Here is a 16,850-nt window from a genome sequence, read left to right as displayed (position 1 = left end):
CCACGCCACGTGTCATCGCCTCAACTGGCCGCTGAGTAGGGAGCCTGCGCGTTGCTTTAGCTGCTGTTTGTGGTCATTTGTCACATAGAAAACCAGCAGGAGGACGCGCGCTGACACGTGTCCGTTTCTGCAGCCAGGCGCGGGCCACCCTTGGATGCGCTTCCTCTGCCATCTCCAGGCGCGCTTGGCGGTCGGAGCCACCGCTGTGGGTGGCAGGTGCGTCTCGGGAGTGACGCCCAAAGTGCCGCCCGCAACGCCCGTGGCGGCCACCAGGGGGCGCTCTGTCAACTTATTATGTGTTTATTTTACTCATTTTTGGCCAGACAGCAGGAATTTTAACTTCCCCAGGCTGTGTTTTTCCTCTTTTGATTATTTTTCACTATCACACTGTATTTCTGACTTCGGAGGGAAGGGTACATTGTGACTTTTGATTTATTTATTTTTTTTAATTGGGGAATTGGGGGAGGGAACAGACAAGTTGCTGTCCTTTTGTTCTTCAGTCTAGTTGTGGAGGACGTTGCTTCACTGGCCCAAGTTGGCACCATCATTGCGCTCTTCCCGGGTGAGGCAGTCGCTCACCAGCTATTGGACGGCCGCTCACGGCGGCTCACTGCAGCTCACAAAAGCTCACACCAGCTGCTGGCCAGCCTCACTGCAGCCTACGCTGTCATCGGCGAGTCACGGCAGTCAGCTCCAGGCGGAGCTGTTGTTCACCATCTTAGCTGTAGAGGGCACAGCGTCACTGGCCCTCATGTGGGATCCGAACCAGGTCCCCGCTGCTCAGAGCTGGCATCCCAAGCCAACTCCTAACCAACACACCACTTGGCCAGCCCCCCCTCCTTTTTAAGCCTCAGTTTCCACATCTGCAGATGGACCCCCAATTCCGTAGTGCTGGATGACAAACAAACGCAGCAGACCAGCTGCTTAGTTCCTGCCCTTCTGGAAAGCTCCCCAGAAAGGGTGGTGCTTCCCGGGGAAAGGGGAGGCAGAACTGGGTCACTAATGAAAGGGAACAGGAGGTGGAGGGAAAGTCGGCCCCACGGAGCTGGCGCAGACATCATCAAAGCACAGATGAGTCAGGCCACACAACGCCAGGGTTGTGTCTGGGGACCGCTCCTCCCCCGCCCACATCACATGGTCCCCCGGGGCTTGTGGGCAGCGGGTCCTCATGGCCTCCGTGCTCCTGCCTTGGGTCCCGCCTCCTGACGTCCGCGCCCTAGTCTGACCCTGTCCCTGAGTGTGGGCTGCTCCTACTCGACCAGGGCAAACAGGAAGGCACCAGGCTGGGCTAGGTACAGGGGTCTCTTCTCTGTTCTTCTCTCATCACTGCTTTGGGTGAGCAGGCTGCCATCTCAGGATGGAGAGGTCCCCAGGACAGGCCTTGGGGACAGGGGGCTGGGGTCAGGGACCCCAGTGGGGAAGAGCAGGCCTTGGGCAGTGTCCTGACTGTCCCTGGGCAGGTGTCCTCACGCAGTACACCAGCGCTCGACAAACCTTTTCTTAAAGGACCGAATAGCAAGCACTTCTGGCTTTCTGTGCCACAGTCTGTGACAGGTGCTCTGCTCTGCTCCTGGAGAGGAAGTCAGGCCCAGACAACGTCTTAAGGGACAGATGTCGCTGTGTTCCAATAAAACTATATTTACAGAACAGGCAGCTGCCAGGTGGGGCCCCAGGGGCTGCAGCTCCCTGGCCCCTGCTGCAGGTATAGAATGTCACACACCCCAGAAGGGGGCCATGGATAACATCCGTCTCACAGTTCTGGAGGCTGGACGTCCAAGAGCAAGGTGCCAGCAGATTGGGTGCCTGGTGGGAGCCGCCTTCCTGGTTCGCAAACCATGTGTCCTCACAGCCCCATGGGTAGGGAGCTCTGGGGGTCTCTTATGAGGGCACTAATGCCATCCATGAGGCCCCACCCTCCTGACCACATCACCTCCCAGAGGCCCCACCTCCTAACGCCATCACATAGGTGTCTACATATGAGTTTTAGGGGTGACATTCAGTCTGTGGCATGGAAGAAGGCCATACGCTGCTCTTAATAAGGAAAGAAACGCGGTTACTGGGGCCAGCCGAGTGGCACGTTGGTTAAGAGCTGGTTTGGGACGCCAGAGGGCCCCGGTTCGGATCCCACATATGAGGGCCAGTGACACTGCCCTCCACAGCTAAGATGCTGAACAACAGCTCAACCTGGAGCTGGGCTGCCGTGAGTCGCCAGCGATGGCGTAGGCTGCAGCCCCTGCTGCAGTGGGTTGCCATGGGCTACCGTATGTAGCCAGCAGCTAGCGTGTGTGGCCAGCAGCCGCAGTGAGCGGCCGTCCAGAAGCCGGCGACTGATCTGCCTCGCCCGGGAAGAGCACAATGATGGTGCCAACTTGGGCCAGAGAAGCAACGTCCTCCACAACTAGACTGAAGAACAAAAGGACATTACCCCAATTCCCCAGCGCTGTTCCCATTCCCCAATTCCCCAGTAAAAAAATCTTAAAAAAAAAAAAAGAAACACGGTTACAACACAGAAACTAGCACATTGGCCTCCGAACAGGCAGCCATTCAATGCTCACGGTCCGCGGCCCAGAGGTTCGGCTCTGAGACGTGATCGGACGGTTCCCCAAGCTGGCATCTGACAAACCATGTGTCATAAAGGCTGCGAGGGTTGAAGGCAACTTAACAAATTAATACAAATAGGTTTGATGGGGAGAGCTGGGAGGTGAAAATCTAATGCTAGCGTGTTTATGCCTGGAAGCTGGCCTCTGCTTTCACCTACTGATGTACACTGTCTAATGTTTCAACACTGTCGGATATTTCCTGTACAATGACAACAAAATATGTGAAGGGAGGGGACCTCACATCTTGTGTCCGGCTGATAGAACTCTTCCCGGCCCTTCCCTTGTCCCAGGGCTTTGGGGGCTGGCACTGGGTAGGGGACATGCAGCCTCACATCCTGGCTGCCTGTTCTCGGCCCTTAGCACTGGCGCAGGCACCGAACACCAGGAAATCTGGCTTGGTCCTCTGCAGTTTCTCTCCGCCGATGCCCTCAGGAGCCCCGTGCTCCAGAGCAGAGGCCCGGGGTCACTATGGAGGTGGGTGAGACCTGTCAATGTGAGGCTGTGGCTGGAGACCCCAGTGGCTCCATTAAACTCTCTGGGCCTCGGAGACTTGAACTCCCAAACCCTGAATTATTCCCGGTGGAAACGTCACCTGTTACTTACTGAGGGGTAAGTAACTTACCAGCAGTCTAGTGGCCATGGGAAGCTACCGATGCCCCCTTTCACCATCTGTGACATGGGTGGTTGTGAGGCTTATGTGGCTTAATGCTGGTACGGTCAGCACACAGGGGCCAGTGGGCGCCAGGGCTGTCCTTGGTGCTGCTGAGCTGCACGCCGAGCCTTGGAGTAGGGCCCGTGGGCCAGTCCTCAGGAAAGCTCTGGGAGGGCCTGGGGCCCCTACAAGCCTGAGAGGCACCCCCACAGCCCACGTGTACAGCTGGTGGGCTTCGGACTCGGGCCCCCCCAGCCCTGGAAAGCTGGCCTAGGAAAGACACGGGCAGGATGGCTCCAGGCGGCTCCAGGTTGGCATCTACAGAGAGAAGCTGGACTCCGACAGCTGGTGTCCAAAACTGTGCGAACCTCAGCCAGCTTCCGAGAGGAGCTGACACAGGCTGGGTGAGGCGGAAGAGAGCCACCAGACTGGCCTCCATCCTTCTCGGTGTGTGACCTGCCCCTCACCTCGTTAGCCGGGGACTCAGGAAGTGGGCCGAGGTGCTGGGGGCCAACTCAGTCAGCCCAGCCACGGGCATCCCTTTCTCTGCAAACCCTTCCAGGGGCACCGGCTGCAGCCCCATCTTCCAAGCTCCAGGAACACTGCTCACTGCATCCTGCCTGGGGACCCCTCTGCTGTCCCGGGGTCTCCCGCAGCCCAGCACCACCAGGAGCAGCCTTTCCATAGTTGGCAGGCCCTCTGACCCCAGGATCTTCTGGGGTCCTGCTGGTCAAAGCTGAGAGCTGAGCAGCTTGAGTGCACAGATCCTGACGCGCCGAGATCTGGCTTCTGCCCCACTTCTTCCTGGCCCCGTCACCTTAAACCCCCTTCCTGGCCCCTCCCACCATGGTCTTTGGCCAAAATTGGCAGAGAGAGTGCTGGGAGGTGGCTTCTTCCTCGGCCATCATCTCCTGTCCTGCAGGCCTTCCTCTGTCAGGATGGGGTTCTCAGGACAGTGGGTCCCTCCCATGAGCCCAGGCCAGTCTCTGTGGGCTGCAGGGTGGGGTGGAAGGGCCCTTAGGCACAGCCTGGTTAGCCTCTGACCCTCAGCCCAGGCACCCCCAGGACCACCCTACTCTTGGACTACAAGTTCCACAAAGGCAAGCGGTGCACCAGCTCTTCCTGTCTCCAGCCCCAGTCCAGCAAGGAGCCTGGTGCACAGTAGGCACCCACTAAATACTTGTTACTGACGTTGCCACGAAATGCCTCTGAGTCTGGACGTGGGGTCCGAAAGCTCAGGGAGGGGCCCAAGGACTTGGTGCTAAACTGGGGCTCCGTGGCCCACTTGCCTCCTGCCTTTGAGGGACCTTGGTCCAGGAGGCCTGAGGGGCTGCGCGCAGTCGGGGAGGGCACACCCTTGTCCTGACCCCAAACTTCCGCCAGGGATCACACACGGCCAAACCCCCGCCTCCCCCCGAGGCAGGAGGCAAACAGGGTGACTTGGGTGGGCTGTCGCCCAACCCTCGCCGCACCCCTTCCTGGGCCACCACTTCGCCATAGCACCCTGCCCCTCCCACTGCCGCCCCGTCCCCAGGCCACGCCCTTCCACTGCTGCCCCGCCCCAGGCCCCGCCCCTCCCACTGCCGCCCCGCCCAGGCCCCGCCCCCTCCTGTCTCCTTCTCCATCGCCCCCACCCCCTGCAGTCCTCGCGTGGTGGCGGCCGCAGAAGCCACGTGTGCCCGTGCCCGTGCAGGGAAGCGCGGCCACGCTGGCCGGGCCATCTCTGACTCGCGAGCAGCGGCCCCTCCGTGTGCCCGGCCGGTCCCCAAGCGCCGGCGTGGAGCATGAGCGCGGGCTCCGAGCGCGGGGCGTCGGCGGCCCCCGGGGTGGTGCCCGCGCCCTGCGCCTCGAAGGTAGAGCTGCGGCTCAGCTGCCGGCACCTGCTGGACCGCGACCCGCTCACCAAGTCCGACCCCAGCGTGCTGCTGCTGCTGCGCTTGCAGGGCCAGTGGGTGCAGGTGTGCCGGGCAGGGCTGCGCGGGGCGCGGGGACGAGGTGGGCTCGCGACGCTAGCGGCGCACAGGGCAGGGGCGTCCAGGCGCTGAGGGAGCGGAGTGCGGGCGGGACTGCATGTGGCGGCTGCCGAGAGGTGCTCGGGTGGGGGTGCCACCCGGGTCCAGTGTGGGGCTCTGGGTATGGGCAGGAGGCTTGACTAAGGGGCGCAGAAGGGAGTGGGGGTACCGGGGTTGGACTGGGGTCACGGATTCCCCTTGGGCAGCCAGGCAACCAGGAGTTCTGCTTCTCTGCCGGTCCCGCAGAGACGGGAACAGGGAGGGGAGCCGCTGAGCCAGGCAGGGCGCTCCACTTGGGAAGCCGGGACACGACCGAGGTTGGGGATGCCCCTCCCCGAGGGCTCCCAGTCTGTTGCCTCACTCCTCTGGCACTTGCAGACTGAGCGTGGGTCTCCAGTGAGGGTCTGGAGCCATCCTGGGGTGACCTGGCCTGGCCAGTGTGCGGTGTGGCCGGGGCTGGGACCGCTGCGGCTGCATTCGTGCGCCCGGCGGACCTGGCTCCCTGGGCGGGCGTGTGCGGGGCATGAGGCGCTCCTCTTGACACCCTCTGGTCCTGGAGGTGGCTTCCCCATGGCCCGCCACCCCTTGTAATCCCCCAACCCAGCCTAGCCCAGCCCGAGGAAAGGGCTGGTGGCTGCGACAGCTCTGGGCACCCTGCGCTGTACAGAGTGCTTTCTCGCTCACAATCTCACATTGAAAGGGCGAGAAAGCGGGTATGCAGGCGAGGTTGGCGGTTTTGAAGCTGCGGCTGAGGGGCGGGGGGGGGGGACAGACAAAGGAGGGGCCACAGCTGCCCATGGCCGGGGCAGGCAGGTAGGGCAGGAAGATGAGGCTGGGGTGGGGGGGGGGGCAGGAGGAGGGAGAGGTCCCTGGTGTTGGCAGCCAGGAGCCTAGGTGTAGGTGGTGGAGCAGGACATGTGGGCGCCCCACCACTGAGTGGCCCGGAGTCCCTAAGGCTGCACTGGGCCAGCTACCAGCAAACGGAGTTGCTGCAGGCGGGCACTGTGACCTTCTGTGGTCAGCTCACCGGCCCCAGCCACGGGCCTTGAGGGTGTAAAGGTGGCCCCCAGTCCAGTGTATGCTTGGCATGGAGCATTGGAGAAGGTGTGCTCCAAACCCTATTAGCCTTCGCTGCTTGTCTTAGCACTGCCTGGTGCAGATGCCCTATTTGAGGGTTCAGGCGTTTGTGGGACCCTGGAGGGTGGTACAGAAACCTGTCTGCCCAGCTGGGATTGTGCTTCAGAGGGCAGGGGCTGCAATGGAGGAGAGAGCTAAACCCAGGGTCTCTGCCCCCGGCCTTCCTCCCTGCCCAGCCCCGGCTTCTGGGGTTCAGTCCCTGACTCAGAGCTGAGCCTCCGTCTCCCCATCCATGATGTGGGGACAGAGCAGCTGAGGTGGGCATGAGACGAAGAGGCAGAGAAGCTGAGCCCATGTCCGCTGGAGGGTGCACCTTTACTTCAGGGAGGGAGGTGCCCAGATTTCCTGGGAATCATGCCGGGTGGAGAGCAGGTCGGGTGGGGGGCCCACTGGCTGGCCTGGAGCCAGTCCTCCAGCAGAGGGGAGCCTCAGGGCGGGGTCTGCTCCCGGCTCCTGCAGGTAGGCAGGACGGAGGTGGTCCCCAGCTGCCTGCACCCCACATTCTCCAAGGTCTTCACGCTGGATTACTACTTCGAGGAGGTGCAGAAGCTGCGTTTCGAGGTCTATGACAGCCACGGGCCCAGCAGCCACAGCTGCCAAGACGACGACTTCCTGGGGGGCATGGAATGCACCCTGGGGCAGGTGGGCCCCTTCCCCTCGGGAGCCAGGAAGGCAGAAAGGTGCCTGGGCTGGTCCTGAGAGCTGGTGCACTGGCAGTGGGGGCACGGGGCGTGACGAGGCGCTGACTGTGTGCCAGGCACCACGGGCACCCCTCTGGATGGGCACCCCGGCTCTGCCCATCTCCACAGCGTCTTCCCTTGAAAAGGTCTTTATTAGTTATTTGTAAAATATGTGATTTTGAACTGGGCAGTATATTCCTGTGGTTCAGCCCTCAGGAAGCATGAAAGGCCCGTCTCCCTCCTGCATGGCCCCCAGGTTGGGTGCATCTGACCAGGACGCATTCTCACACAAGCAAATGCGCGCATGGTTTTTCTCTATGTATTTTTTAAAACACCAGTTCCAGACACTGTTCTGCAACCTGCTCTTTTCACCTCCGTGACACGAGGAGCCCTTCCACATGGGCACACGAGGTCTCCTTGTCCCTCCGTGTGCAGTGGCCAGCCCATCACGGCTGTTTATCCCCGTCCGTCATCAGGGTGACGAGAGCTCTTGCTGGCCTCCGACCAGACCGCTCCCAGGCGCCATGGAGCACTGCTTCCTCCCGGGGTCTTATTTACGTACAGTGAGATGGGTGGATTTAGACGGCTGTGCACACGTGAACATCACAGCTCTCATAGGGCGCTTTCAGCAGCCGCAGGCCCCCTCCCCCCAGCCTGTGCTAGAATTCCATGTCTGTGAATCACAGCGTGTTCTCATTGCTGCCCAGCGTCCTGTACCCGACAGACGTCTGTGTGACTCATCCCCTCGCTGCCTGGGTCGGAGCTGGTTTAGGACAGATTGTTCTGTCATCCCCACTTTTCCCCATTTCACAGATAAAAGGACTGAGAATTAGGAAGGACACAGCCTACGAGAAAGCGGCAGGGCCCGATACCACCACCTGCCATCGCTGGCACAGAAGAGGACAGCACACACATGGACACACGTGCAACATGTAGACATGCACACACACAGACACATGGGCACACATGTATGAGACATGAACCTGCATGTGTGCACACATGCGGGGGCACAGATCCATGCCACACAGAGACACATGCATGGGCACACTGACACACATGTGGACACACATGTCTACATATACATGTAAACGTCAGAAAACGACAAGGCCCATGGCAGACCCGCTCTGCAACCACCCTGGCCAACGCCCCACGTCTGCACGGCTGTCACAGGCACTGCAGTCAGAGGTGAAGGGTGTAGACAGTGGTTTCAAATCCCCATGCTGTGACCTTGAGCCAGTCCCTGACCTCTGCCTGAACCTCCTCATCTGGGAATCATGGTGACAGCACGGCCACCTCAGCGGCTGCTGCAGGTGTTGAGCTTAACAAAACACACACCCAGCCCGGGCCACACGCAGAAAGCACTTACTGCTGGCCGCTGTTACCACAGCAGCCATCCCTTTGGCCAGACAGGAGAGCCAAGAAGTGAGGCCTACAGATAGGGGTGTCCGGGCTGCACAAGCCCTGCACCTGTGGGGCGATCCCCGCACCCCACCTGGGGCATGTTCTCTTCCACACGGAATGTTCCCTCAGAAGCTGCCAGCCAGGCAGCCCCTGATGGACAGTGGGTGGGGACTAGCCTGTCTCCTATCTGCACTCAGCTCACTTTTCCACGCCCCCCCCAACAGACAGGAGCAGTGGTGGGGGGGCCAGGTAAGCGCTAGCTGCGGCTGTGCTGCCATCACCATGGTGACAGCTGAGGTCGCTCCGAGCCTTTGCTGGCAAGTGAAGGGTGGGCTCCTTTCAGTGGGAGTCATGGACCCTCCAGCAGCCGTGGGGGGTGGCCATCATTTATCCGACCAGCACACCCAGCCACCTGAGGTCTGCCCTCTGATGGGCAGGCACCACTGGCCGCATCCGGTGTCCCTGCGTCCACTCACTGGCCCCAGGTCAGGCTTGCAGGGGGCCTGGCAAGGAAGGGAAGGCCCAGGCGAGGGAACCAGACCTCAGGGAGGCACACCCCCGCTGCCCACGGTGCAGAACGTCCGCACTAACGGAGGGTGGAGAGCTGGGCTGCATCTGGCTCCTGCCCCCTGTGCCACCCCTCACACCAGCCACGGGTCCGCGGACGCCCAGCACAGGCCCGGCCCCTGGGCTGGCGAAGCTCCAGGCCCCATGAGCTGACAGGCAGCCCCGCTTCTGCGATAGGCGTGTGTGCTCAGCTGCGCAGGGCCTGGGCAGTCCGCCTCCTCTCCGAGTCTCAGTTCCTTCATCTGACACATGGGCGATGGGAGGGCCCATGAGACGGTGGAAGTGAGGGCGCCTGGCAGCGCAACAGGTGACCACAGAGGGACGACAGGTGGTCGAGCGTCTTGGGAGAGGGCCGAGGGCATGGGTCCTGCACAGTGGGTTTGGGGAGGAGACCAGGAGACAGGGCTGGGTAGGGTCCCCAGGGGGCAGGAGCTGACCCCTCCCTGACCTTTCTGACTTCCAGATTGTGGCCCAGAAGAAGATGACCCAAGCGCTGTTGCTGAAATTTGGCAGGAATGCTGGCAAGTCCACCATCACGGTGAGGCCGCCTTCCCAGCCAGGGCCCTGCCCTTCCTCGCCCGCCGTGGTGCTCAGGGTCCCGTCCTAGAGAAGGGCCCAGGGCTGCACTGCTGCCTAGGCAGGCCCTGGGGGGGGGGTCCAGACGCCTCCCCTCAGGCCGGGCTAGGGGTACCCACGGTGGGGTCAGGCCCCGCCTGCCATGCTCAGACCTGTGTCTCTCCCTGCCCAGGTGATAGCCGAGGACATCTCTGCAAACAACGGCTACGTGGAGCTCTCCTTCCGGGCCAGGAAGCTGGACGACAAGGTGAGGGGGGCGCCCACCTGGGGCACGAGAAGGCCAGCCTCATGCATCACAGCCATTGCCTGGAGGATGATGTGGGACAGAACTGGCCGTGTTTCTGACTGCTGTGAGCGCCACTGAGCCCTTTCTGTATTGGGGGACAGGGAGCAGCAGGAGTGCTGCCTGGGGGTGAGAGAGGCCGGGCGTTACAGCGAAGGTGGGGAGCAGTGAAGGCTCTCAAGGGGAAGGCGAGGACTCGCGTCGTCCGAGACACCCTCAGGAAGGGCTGTGCCCTCCTTCTATAGATAGGAGATAGGAGCTCCGAGGGTCTGGGGACACGGCCAGGAAATGGCAGAGCTGGGCTGGGGCTGGGCCCCTGCCTTGCCCGCACACCCTCTGCCCCTCCTGCAGGACCTCTTCAGCAAGTCGGACCCCTTCCTGGAAATGTACCGGGTCAATGACGACCAGAGTGAGCAGCTGGTGTACAGGACGGAGGTGAGGGTCCCTGCCGAGCCCCTGGGGTCAGAGAGCCCTCCGGGGCTACAGCCCTGACCTGCGGCGCGCCCCTCCCTGCAGTGGTTTGGAGACAGCGGACCCGTGCCACTCCCCAAGTCCCCCCAGACCCCCATGGCTGTAGGGGTCTTCACCTCCAACACCCCCGCCTCCCTCTGGACAGGGAGCAATTCTGTTCTGTTGTCACTACCTGTAGGTGAAATGCCACAACAGTCACAGCACTGAGAGTGTTTCCTTCTCAGATAAATTAGTTTCAGTTAAAGAAAAAAAGAGTCTATTTCAGGAAAAGGAGCCCAGGGCCCAGGGATGTGGCCGAAATTATGAGGGTGGTCTCCAAAGGGGTGAGGTGGGGGAAGGCAGCTCTGGGCAGGGCCTGCCTGGGACCTGAGGCCCCTCCCACCCCCAGGTGGTGAAGAACAACCTGAGCCCCGCGTGGGAGCCCTTCAAGGTGTCGCTGAACTGCCTGTGCAGCTGCGAGGAGACGCGGCCTCTGAAGGTGGAGACCGGCCGGGGGGCCAGGCTGTTGGTGTTGGGTGGTGGGGCGGGGGCTCCAGCTGAGGGGCCTGGGCTCCTGTCGTCCACAGGGTCTCGTCTGGGACCACGACTCCCGTGGGAAGCACGACCTCATCGGGGAGTTCGCCACCACCTTCGCAGAGATGCAGAAGGCCTTTCGAGAGGGCCAGGTGAGCTGGGGAGCAGCCACAGGTGTGGGTGGGCGGGGCTCTGCGCGGGGGGCGGGGCTTCCAGAATCTGTCGTCAGTAGAACTCAGAAAAGAGTAACGACCCGGTGAGAATGAAAACCGCACGTGCCAGGCGGCCAGAAACCAGGCTGGAGCTTTCAGGCCCCCCGGCCCCCGTGGGGTGGGGTGCTGGGCGCTGGCACTCCGGGTGGGGCTCTCTGCATGTCCCTGTCCCCCAGGCCCAGTGGGACTGCATGAACACCAAGTACAAGCAGAAGAAGCGAAATTACAAGAACTCTGGCGTGGTCATCTTGGCGGACCTGAAGGTGAGTGTGGCCCCTGCCTGCACGGCCTCCCTGGATGTTACCCCGTGGTCAGATGGACCCTCAAGGCCCTGTCCCCAATGCCTGGCAGTCCCCAACATGTGGGGGAGGGAGGTGTGAGGGTCGGGGACAGAGAAGGAACATGGAAGAGGGGCCTGAGGGCCTGAGGGCCTGAGGGGAGGGGACTGGGCAGCCCAGCTCCGCAGCCCAGTTTGCTTCCTGTGGGGGGTTTGGGGGGCTTCTGGGGGGTCCTGGGCAGGCCCTGCTGACGCTGCTGCCTGGAAGCTCCACAGGGTGCACTCTTTCCTGGACTACATCATGGGCGGCTGCCAGGTCCACTGCACGGTGAGTCCGGCGGCCTGGCCCCCCACGCAGCCAGCCGGGTGAACCCCAGCAGGACGACCCCCTGGGCCCGTGGCTCCTAACAGAGCATGTTGGTTTGTCACCTGGGCCGTGTACAGAGAGATGGGGACAGCGAGGCCCTTCTGCAGGGTTTGGAGGCCCCTGCCCTGGTGCTCAGTACTTCCTGAGGCGTCCTGTCCCCGAGCAGCACAGCCGGGCATCCTGAGGGGTGTGGACAGGACTTATCCTCCACAGAAACAGTGACAGGAAAATGAGTGAGCGAAGAATATGGTGGGAGCCTGCTGGGTACAGCACAATGACAGCCCCAAGCTGATGTGGCCCTGCCCCGGAGCCAGGGGCGCCAGTGGGGCTGCGCAGGGTTCCCCTTAGGTCCCCTCCTGCTTGTCCTTGGTTCAGACTCACCGGAGGGAAGTGACCAGGCCAGTGCACAGGCCTCGGCTGGTGTCCCTGCAGGGCACTCGCTTCCTCCTGGGGCTCCCAAGAGCTTGGGACTGCTGTGCCTGGGTTTGCTGGCCAGCCTGGACATCTGTTCTCCTCAAGTCGCCTTCTGACCCTGCCCAGCACCAAGCCACGCCGGCCCATGGCCCAGGGGTTCCTCACGAGGCCACAGGAGCTGCTTTCAGATGCCCCGTTGCTGAGCAGCTCCCCAAGCCTCGGTTTCCCCTACCTGTCAAGCGGGGGGTGCAGGGCCCATCTCAGGCCAGGTGGAAGCCAGCTCCGTCCGGGATCATTGTGGGGGTCTCCACAGGTGGCCATCGACTTCACAGCCTCCAACGGTGACCCCCGGAACAGCTGCTCCCTGCATTACATCAACCCCTTCCAACCCAACGAGTACCTGCAGGCCCTGGTGGCGGTGGGCGAGGTCTGCCAGGACTACGACAGGTGTGTCGCTCCAACTCCCAACTGCCCCCACCCCCGGCTCCCACTCAAGGACCTGCCCAAGGCCAGGAATGCAGGGGCCACGGGGTGATGGGGTGACGGCTGCGTGGCAGAGCCTGTGTGTCCGGGTGGGACTGATGTTCACCACAGGGTCCCCTGCAGCCTTCACACAAACACACACGTCAGCATCCCAATTCACAGAACAGTAAACTGAGGCCGTGGAGGGCAAGACCTCCATCTGGGGTGTTGCTGGGAGCCGAGGTCCCGCAGGCAGGAGGCCGGCCGTTCCGGGGTCAGGCTGCCCCCCAGTAGGAGCCTGCTGAGCCTGGAGCAGAAGCGGGAGGAAGTGGACTGGGGCTCAGAGCAGGGCCTGGGCTGGGTCACACAGGGTGGCACAGAGCTCTGTCAGTCTCCCACCAAAGTGGTCCCCATCCCACCCCATTCCCACCTGGGAACCAGGGACCCTGTGTGACGGGCGGCCTCTCTTCCAGTGACAAGAGGTTCTCTGCTTTGGGGTTTGGAGCCCGGATCCCTCCCAAGTTTGAGGTAGGAGAGCGGGGGCCAGGGCCAGCCATCTCCCTGTGTGCCCCTCCCAGGCAGAGGCCATCCTGCCGGGAACCGCTATTATGTGACTCTGGCTTTCGCTGAGGGGCTGACCTCTGCCCTCCTAGCACTAGATCTCTGGAGACAAGGAGAAGGGGAAGACGTTAGTCTGGAATCTTCCAGTCACAAATAACAGCTCAACCGGCTGACGCAGAGAAGCATGGTGGGGGTATTTATTAACAATGCAGCTCAGCAGCTTCAGGTCCCATTGGATCCAGGGGCTCGCGTGGTGCCCAGGGTGTGTCTGTCTGTCCCAGTGACTCCCTCCCACAGACGCCTTTCCACACAGTGGCCCCAGGGACTCCAAACCAACGTCTCCCAATAGGTGGGGCTGTGGGGTCCCGGGAGGCTGAGCAGCTGACACGTCCCTTTTGTGCCAACCCAGGTGTCCCATGACTTTGCCATCAACTTCAACCCCGAGGACGATGAGTGCGAAGGTAGGAGCGCGAGGGGGGCTGGGGCAGGGCTGCAGCGGCCACACTCCCTCCTCCCCCCCCCCAGGAATCCAGGGCGTGGTGGAGGCCTACCAGAACTGCCTGCCCAGGGTCCAGCTTTATGGCCCCACCAACGTGGCACCCATCATCTCCAAGGTGGCCCGCATGGCGGCGGCTGAGGAGCGCACCGCGGAGGCTTCTGTAGGTGTCTGGGGCGGGCGGCGCGGTGCGAAGCGCATCGGAAGGGGTGGGTGCCGTGGGGAGGTGAGGGCAGGACAGGGGTCAGCTGTGTGCGAGGTGGGGTCATGGAGGGCAGAGAGGCCTGGGGAACAGCCCGTGCAAAGGCCCTGAGGCAGGAAGGACGGGGCCAGAGTGGCTGGGAGTGGAGATGCAGGGCTTCGAAGCCACCAGGCTCACTTCTGATCTGCAGAATTCTGCCCTGGTGGGGCCATGAGTCTCCCGACCTGTCCACGCCACCCACAGTGCCTGTGTTCTGTTGTACATATATTGTAATTTTGTTTGCACAAACAATACTGTGGTAAAGGTTGCATGCTGCTTTTCTTGTCTCCATGTTTTGTAGACCTGATTATGCTGCTGTGTGCACTGCTGGTCTGCTGCTTTCTTTTAAGTTTTTATTTTTAAAAAACCATCAAATTTAGAGGAGAGTGGAAAGCATAGCACCATGATTTCAGCATATCATTCCCTGGATGTACCGATCACTGTCTTGTCCTGATCCTCCCACCCTTGTATCACTACTGTCTTCTTTCTGAACCAATTGAGAGCTGGCTGCTTACACCCAACACCCCTCAGTTCTCCATGTAGATCTGCTAACAACAAGGCCACACTGTGTGTGACCAAGGACACACTGTGCGTGACCAGGACACACTGTGCGTGACCATGGGCACCACTACGTGACTACAGCTCAGCCTTCAAGGCCAGGCCATTGAAAGCAGCCCCCTCCTGTTCTCACCCTGTTCCCCTCGTGTCCACATCCGCCATTCCTCCTAGGACGTGCCCTCACTAAATGCTGTCCCTCATATCTCAGCCCTTCCCCACCTGGGACCCACTGATCCCTCCTTCTCTGGCCTCAGATCTGGGTTCAAATGCTGGCTCTTCCAGCCTTTGTGTCCCCACCTGTAAGCTGCGGGCACCGCAGCGTGTGCCTCAGAGTCTGGATCAGGCACAGGCGTCGGGCAGTGGGGGCTACAGAGCATAGGCTCGGGGTTTACCGCGGTTGTCAAGGTTTGCATGTCCGCAAAAGCTCTTCCAGAAACATGTGAAAACCACGGGCTAAGGGAGGCTTGCGGTCACTCCCAGGCCCCCTGGGGGAGGACTTGGGGGCCTGTGGTGGGAGAGACGCAGCTGCCCTGAGGACCCTTGGGCCCCCCCTCCCCTGTGCCCCAGCAATACTACATCCTGCTCATCCTGACGGACGGCGTGGTGACCGACATGGCGGACACGCGAGAGGCCATCGTGCGTGCCTCCCACCTGCCCATGTCTGTCATCATCGTGGGCGTGGGCAACGCTGACTTCACGGACATGCAGACCCTGGACGGGGACGCCGGTGTCCTGTGCTCCCCAAGGGGCGAGCCCGCAGCCCGAGACATTGTGCAGTTCGTGCCCTTCCGGGAACTCAAGAACGTGGGTGCTCAGGACAGGCTGGTGGTCAAGGGTCCGGCCCCGGGGAGGTGCCCCCTGTCTCAGCAACTGTGTGCCAGGCTCTGGGCCCAGTGGCAGGTCTCACCTTGGGCCCCATAGTGGGAGAGACAGGCGCTGAGCGGATGGGGCCCGCGTCACCCCGTTCCCTCCCTTTTGTGACGAGGACCCCAGCAGCCTTCAAGCACCTAAAAACCTTTCTATTATGAAAACCATCAGACCTAACAGAGTTGAGAATGGGCCCCGTGACTCCACCAACCAGCTCTCCACAATCACTTTCAAACCTCTGAGACACAGTAAGAGAAGCACGTCACAGGAACACACACAAAGGAAATCCGTGTCACGTGGATGCACACTCACGGCTTCACTGGGGGAGAGTGGGCTCACACGAGCATGCGTGCCCCTCAGAGCAGTGCCCAGAGCCCATCGGATGTCACTTGCATGCCAGCGGCTGCCAGGACTGCCAGGGGCATTGCAGTTCGTATTGTCAGGTTTATATGCTTAACACAGGCTCACCTGGCCACCAGGTGAATTCCTGGCTGGGGTCCCCTGAGCCGACTTCACAGCCCCAGAGGTGGAGACCACAGTGTGAGAGGCGGAGCTCTAGAGGATGAGGGTGGGGTGTGACCAGCTGTGGGGTGGAGGGTCAGGAGGGCCTCAGGGGTGAGCACCTTGTCACCACCCGGCAGGCGTCCCCTGCAGCGCTGGCCAAGTGTGTGCTGGCTGAGGTGCCCAAGCAGCTGGTGGAATACTACAGCCACAAGGAGCTGCCTCCGCGAGGCCTCAGCGCCCACGCCCGAGATGGTGGGCCAGGCTGCGTGCCATGCGGACGCCCGGAGAGAGCTGGGCAGCTGGGGGAGCATCCCATCTCCAGCGCCCCTGGGGTCCCTTAAGCCGCTCCCGCCCCCCGACCTCCCAGAGGCACCCTGTCCCCCAGCGCGGGCCCACCCCCCATCATCCTGGAATTCTGCTGCTTAGGCCAGCCTCTGCAGACCCCAAAGCTGAAGGATAAAAATCCAGGCCCTGGGGAGCACAGCAGCAGGGGGGCTGGCGGCAGCCCCCAGTGCCTGGCCCTGCCCCAGGAGAAGAGCAGGAGGGGCCTGGGGGCTCCCTGTTTTCAGCTGGTCTTCATGGGCAGGGGCCAGCAGGCTGCATCTCAGTCCCTGAGCAAACCCGGACGCCCCAGGCCCCGTCCCCAGTCAGGTTGCCCCTTGTCCCGGCTTGCGCCCCCACCTCTCCCCTCCCTGCCCCTCAGTGGGTGGGGGCTCAGGCCTAATAAATTGTCATCTTTCCCTTGCAGCAGTTGTGCCTTTACTGCCCCTACCCTCCTTCCCATCCCTGCAGCAGAGGAGGGGTGGGGCGGGAAGAACCTGCCCCTCCCAGTCTGCACCCTGAAACTGGGAATCTTCTAGAGCAGGGGTCGGCAACCTGCGGCTTGCGAGCCACATGCGGCTCTTTGGGTGCGTTCCGTCTCAAAAGTTTGCCCACCCTTGGAAGAGCCAATCCTGTTCCTCACAACAATGTAAAAATTATTCGAGAGCCATAAATATA

The 16,850-nt window shown here is 61.8% G+C and overlaps 1 protein-coding gene across 11 annotated transcripts; it reads left to right on the top strand.

Annotated features, from left to right (window-relative positions):
* The first annotated feature begins 4,903 nt into the window (after positions 1-4,903).
* Positions 4,904-16,598, top strand: CPNE7 (copine 7). 11 transcript variants are annotated; one of them, XM_019642583.1, is made up of 15 exons: positions 4,904-5,210; positions 6,861-7,043; positions 9,513-9,587; positions 9,798-9,872; positions 10,260-10,343; positions 10,768-10,857; positions 10,946-11,044; positions 11,281-11,367; positions 11,650-11,709; positions 12,476-12,609; positions 13,098-13,152; positions 13,595-13,646; positions 13,711-13,844; positions 15,048-15,284; positions 15,989-16,598. In XM_019642583.1, exons 1-15 carry the CDS (start codon positions 5,037-5,039, stop codon positions 16,190-16,192), a joined length of 1,743 nt encoding a protein of 580 aa, XP_019498128.1. In that variant the 5' UTR covers positions 4,904-5,036; the 3' UTR covers positions 16,193-16,598. The 11 variants fall into 11 exon arrangements, with proteins under 11 accessions (XP_019498128.1, XP_019498151.1, XP_019498118.1 ...); XM_019642606.1 differs by having other exon boundaries at positions 11,624-11,709; positions 13,800-13,844; XM_019642573.1 differs by having other exon boundaries at positions 6,912-7,043; positions 11,624-11,709; positions 13,595-13,844.
* Positions 16,599-16,850: the final 252 nt, after the last annotated feature.

Source organism: Hipposideros armiger, unplaced genomic scaffold (genome assembly GCF_001890085.2).
Source record: "Hipposideros armiger isolate ML-2016 unplaced genomic scaffold, ASM189008v1 scaffold_4, whole genome shotgun sequence".
NCBI classification, from domain to species: domain Eukaryota; kingdom Metazoa; phylum Chordata; class Mammalia; order Chiroptera; family Hipposideridae; genus Hipposideros; species Hipposideros armiger.
This window is presented reverse-complemented; position numbering and strand designations above follow the sequence as displayed.

Excerpts from the sequence above, each read along its gene's own strand:
- CPNE7 (XM_019642564.1), top strand. The coding sequence starts at position 5,037 with ATGAGCGCGGGCTCCGAGCGCGGGGCGTCGGCGGCCCCCGGGGTGGTG. Across the intron at positions 12,610-13,097 it reads GTCTGCCAGGACTACGACAG|TGACAAGAGGTTCTCTGCTT; the intron begins GTGTGTCGCTCC and ends CCTCTCTTCCAG. Across the intron at positions 15,285-15,988 it reads CCTTCCGGGAACTCAAGAAC|GCGTCCCCTGCAGCGCTGGC; the intron begins GTGGGTGCTCAG and ends ACCACCCGGCAG.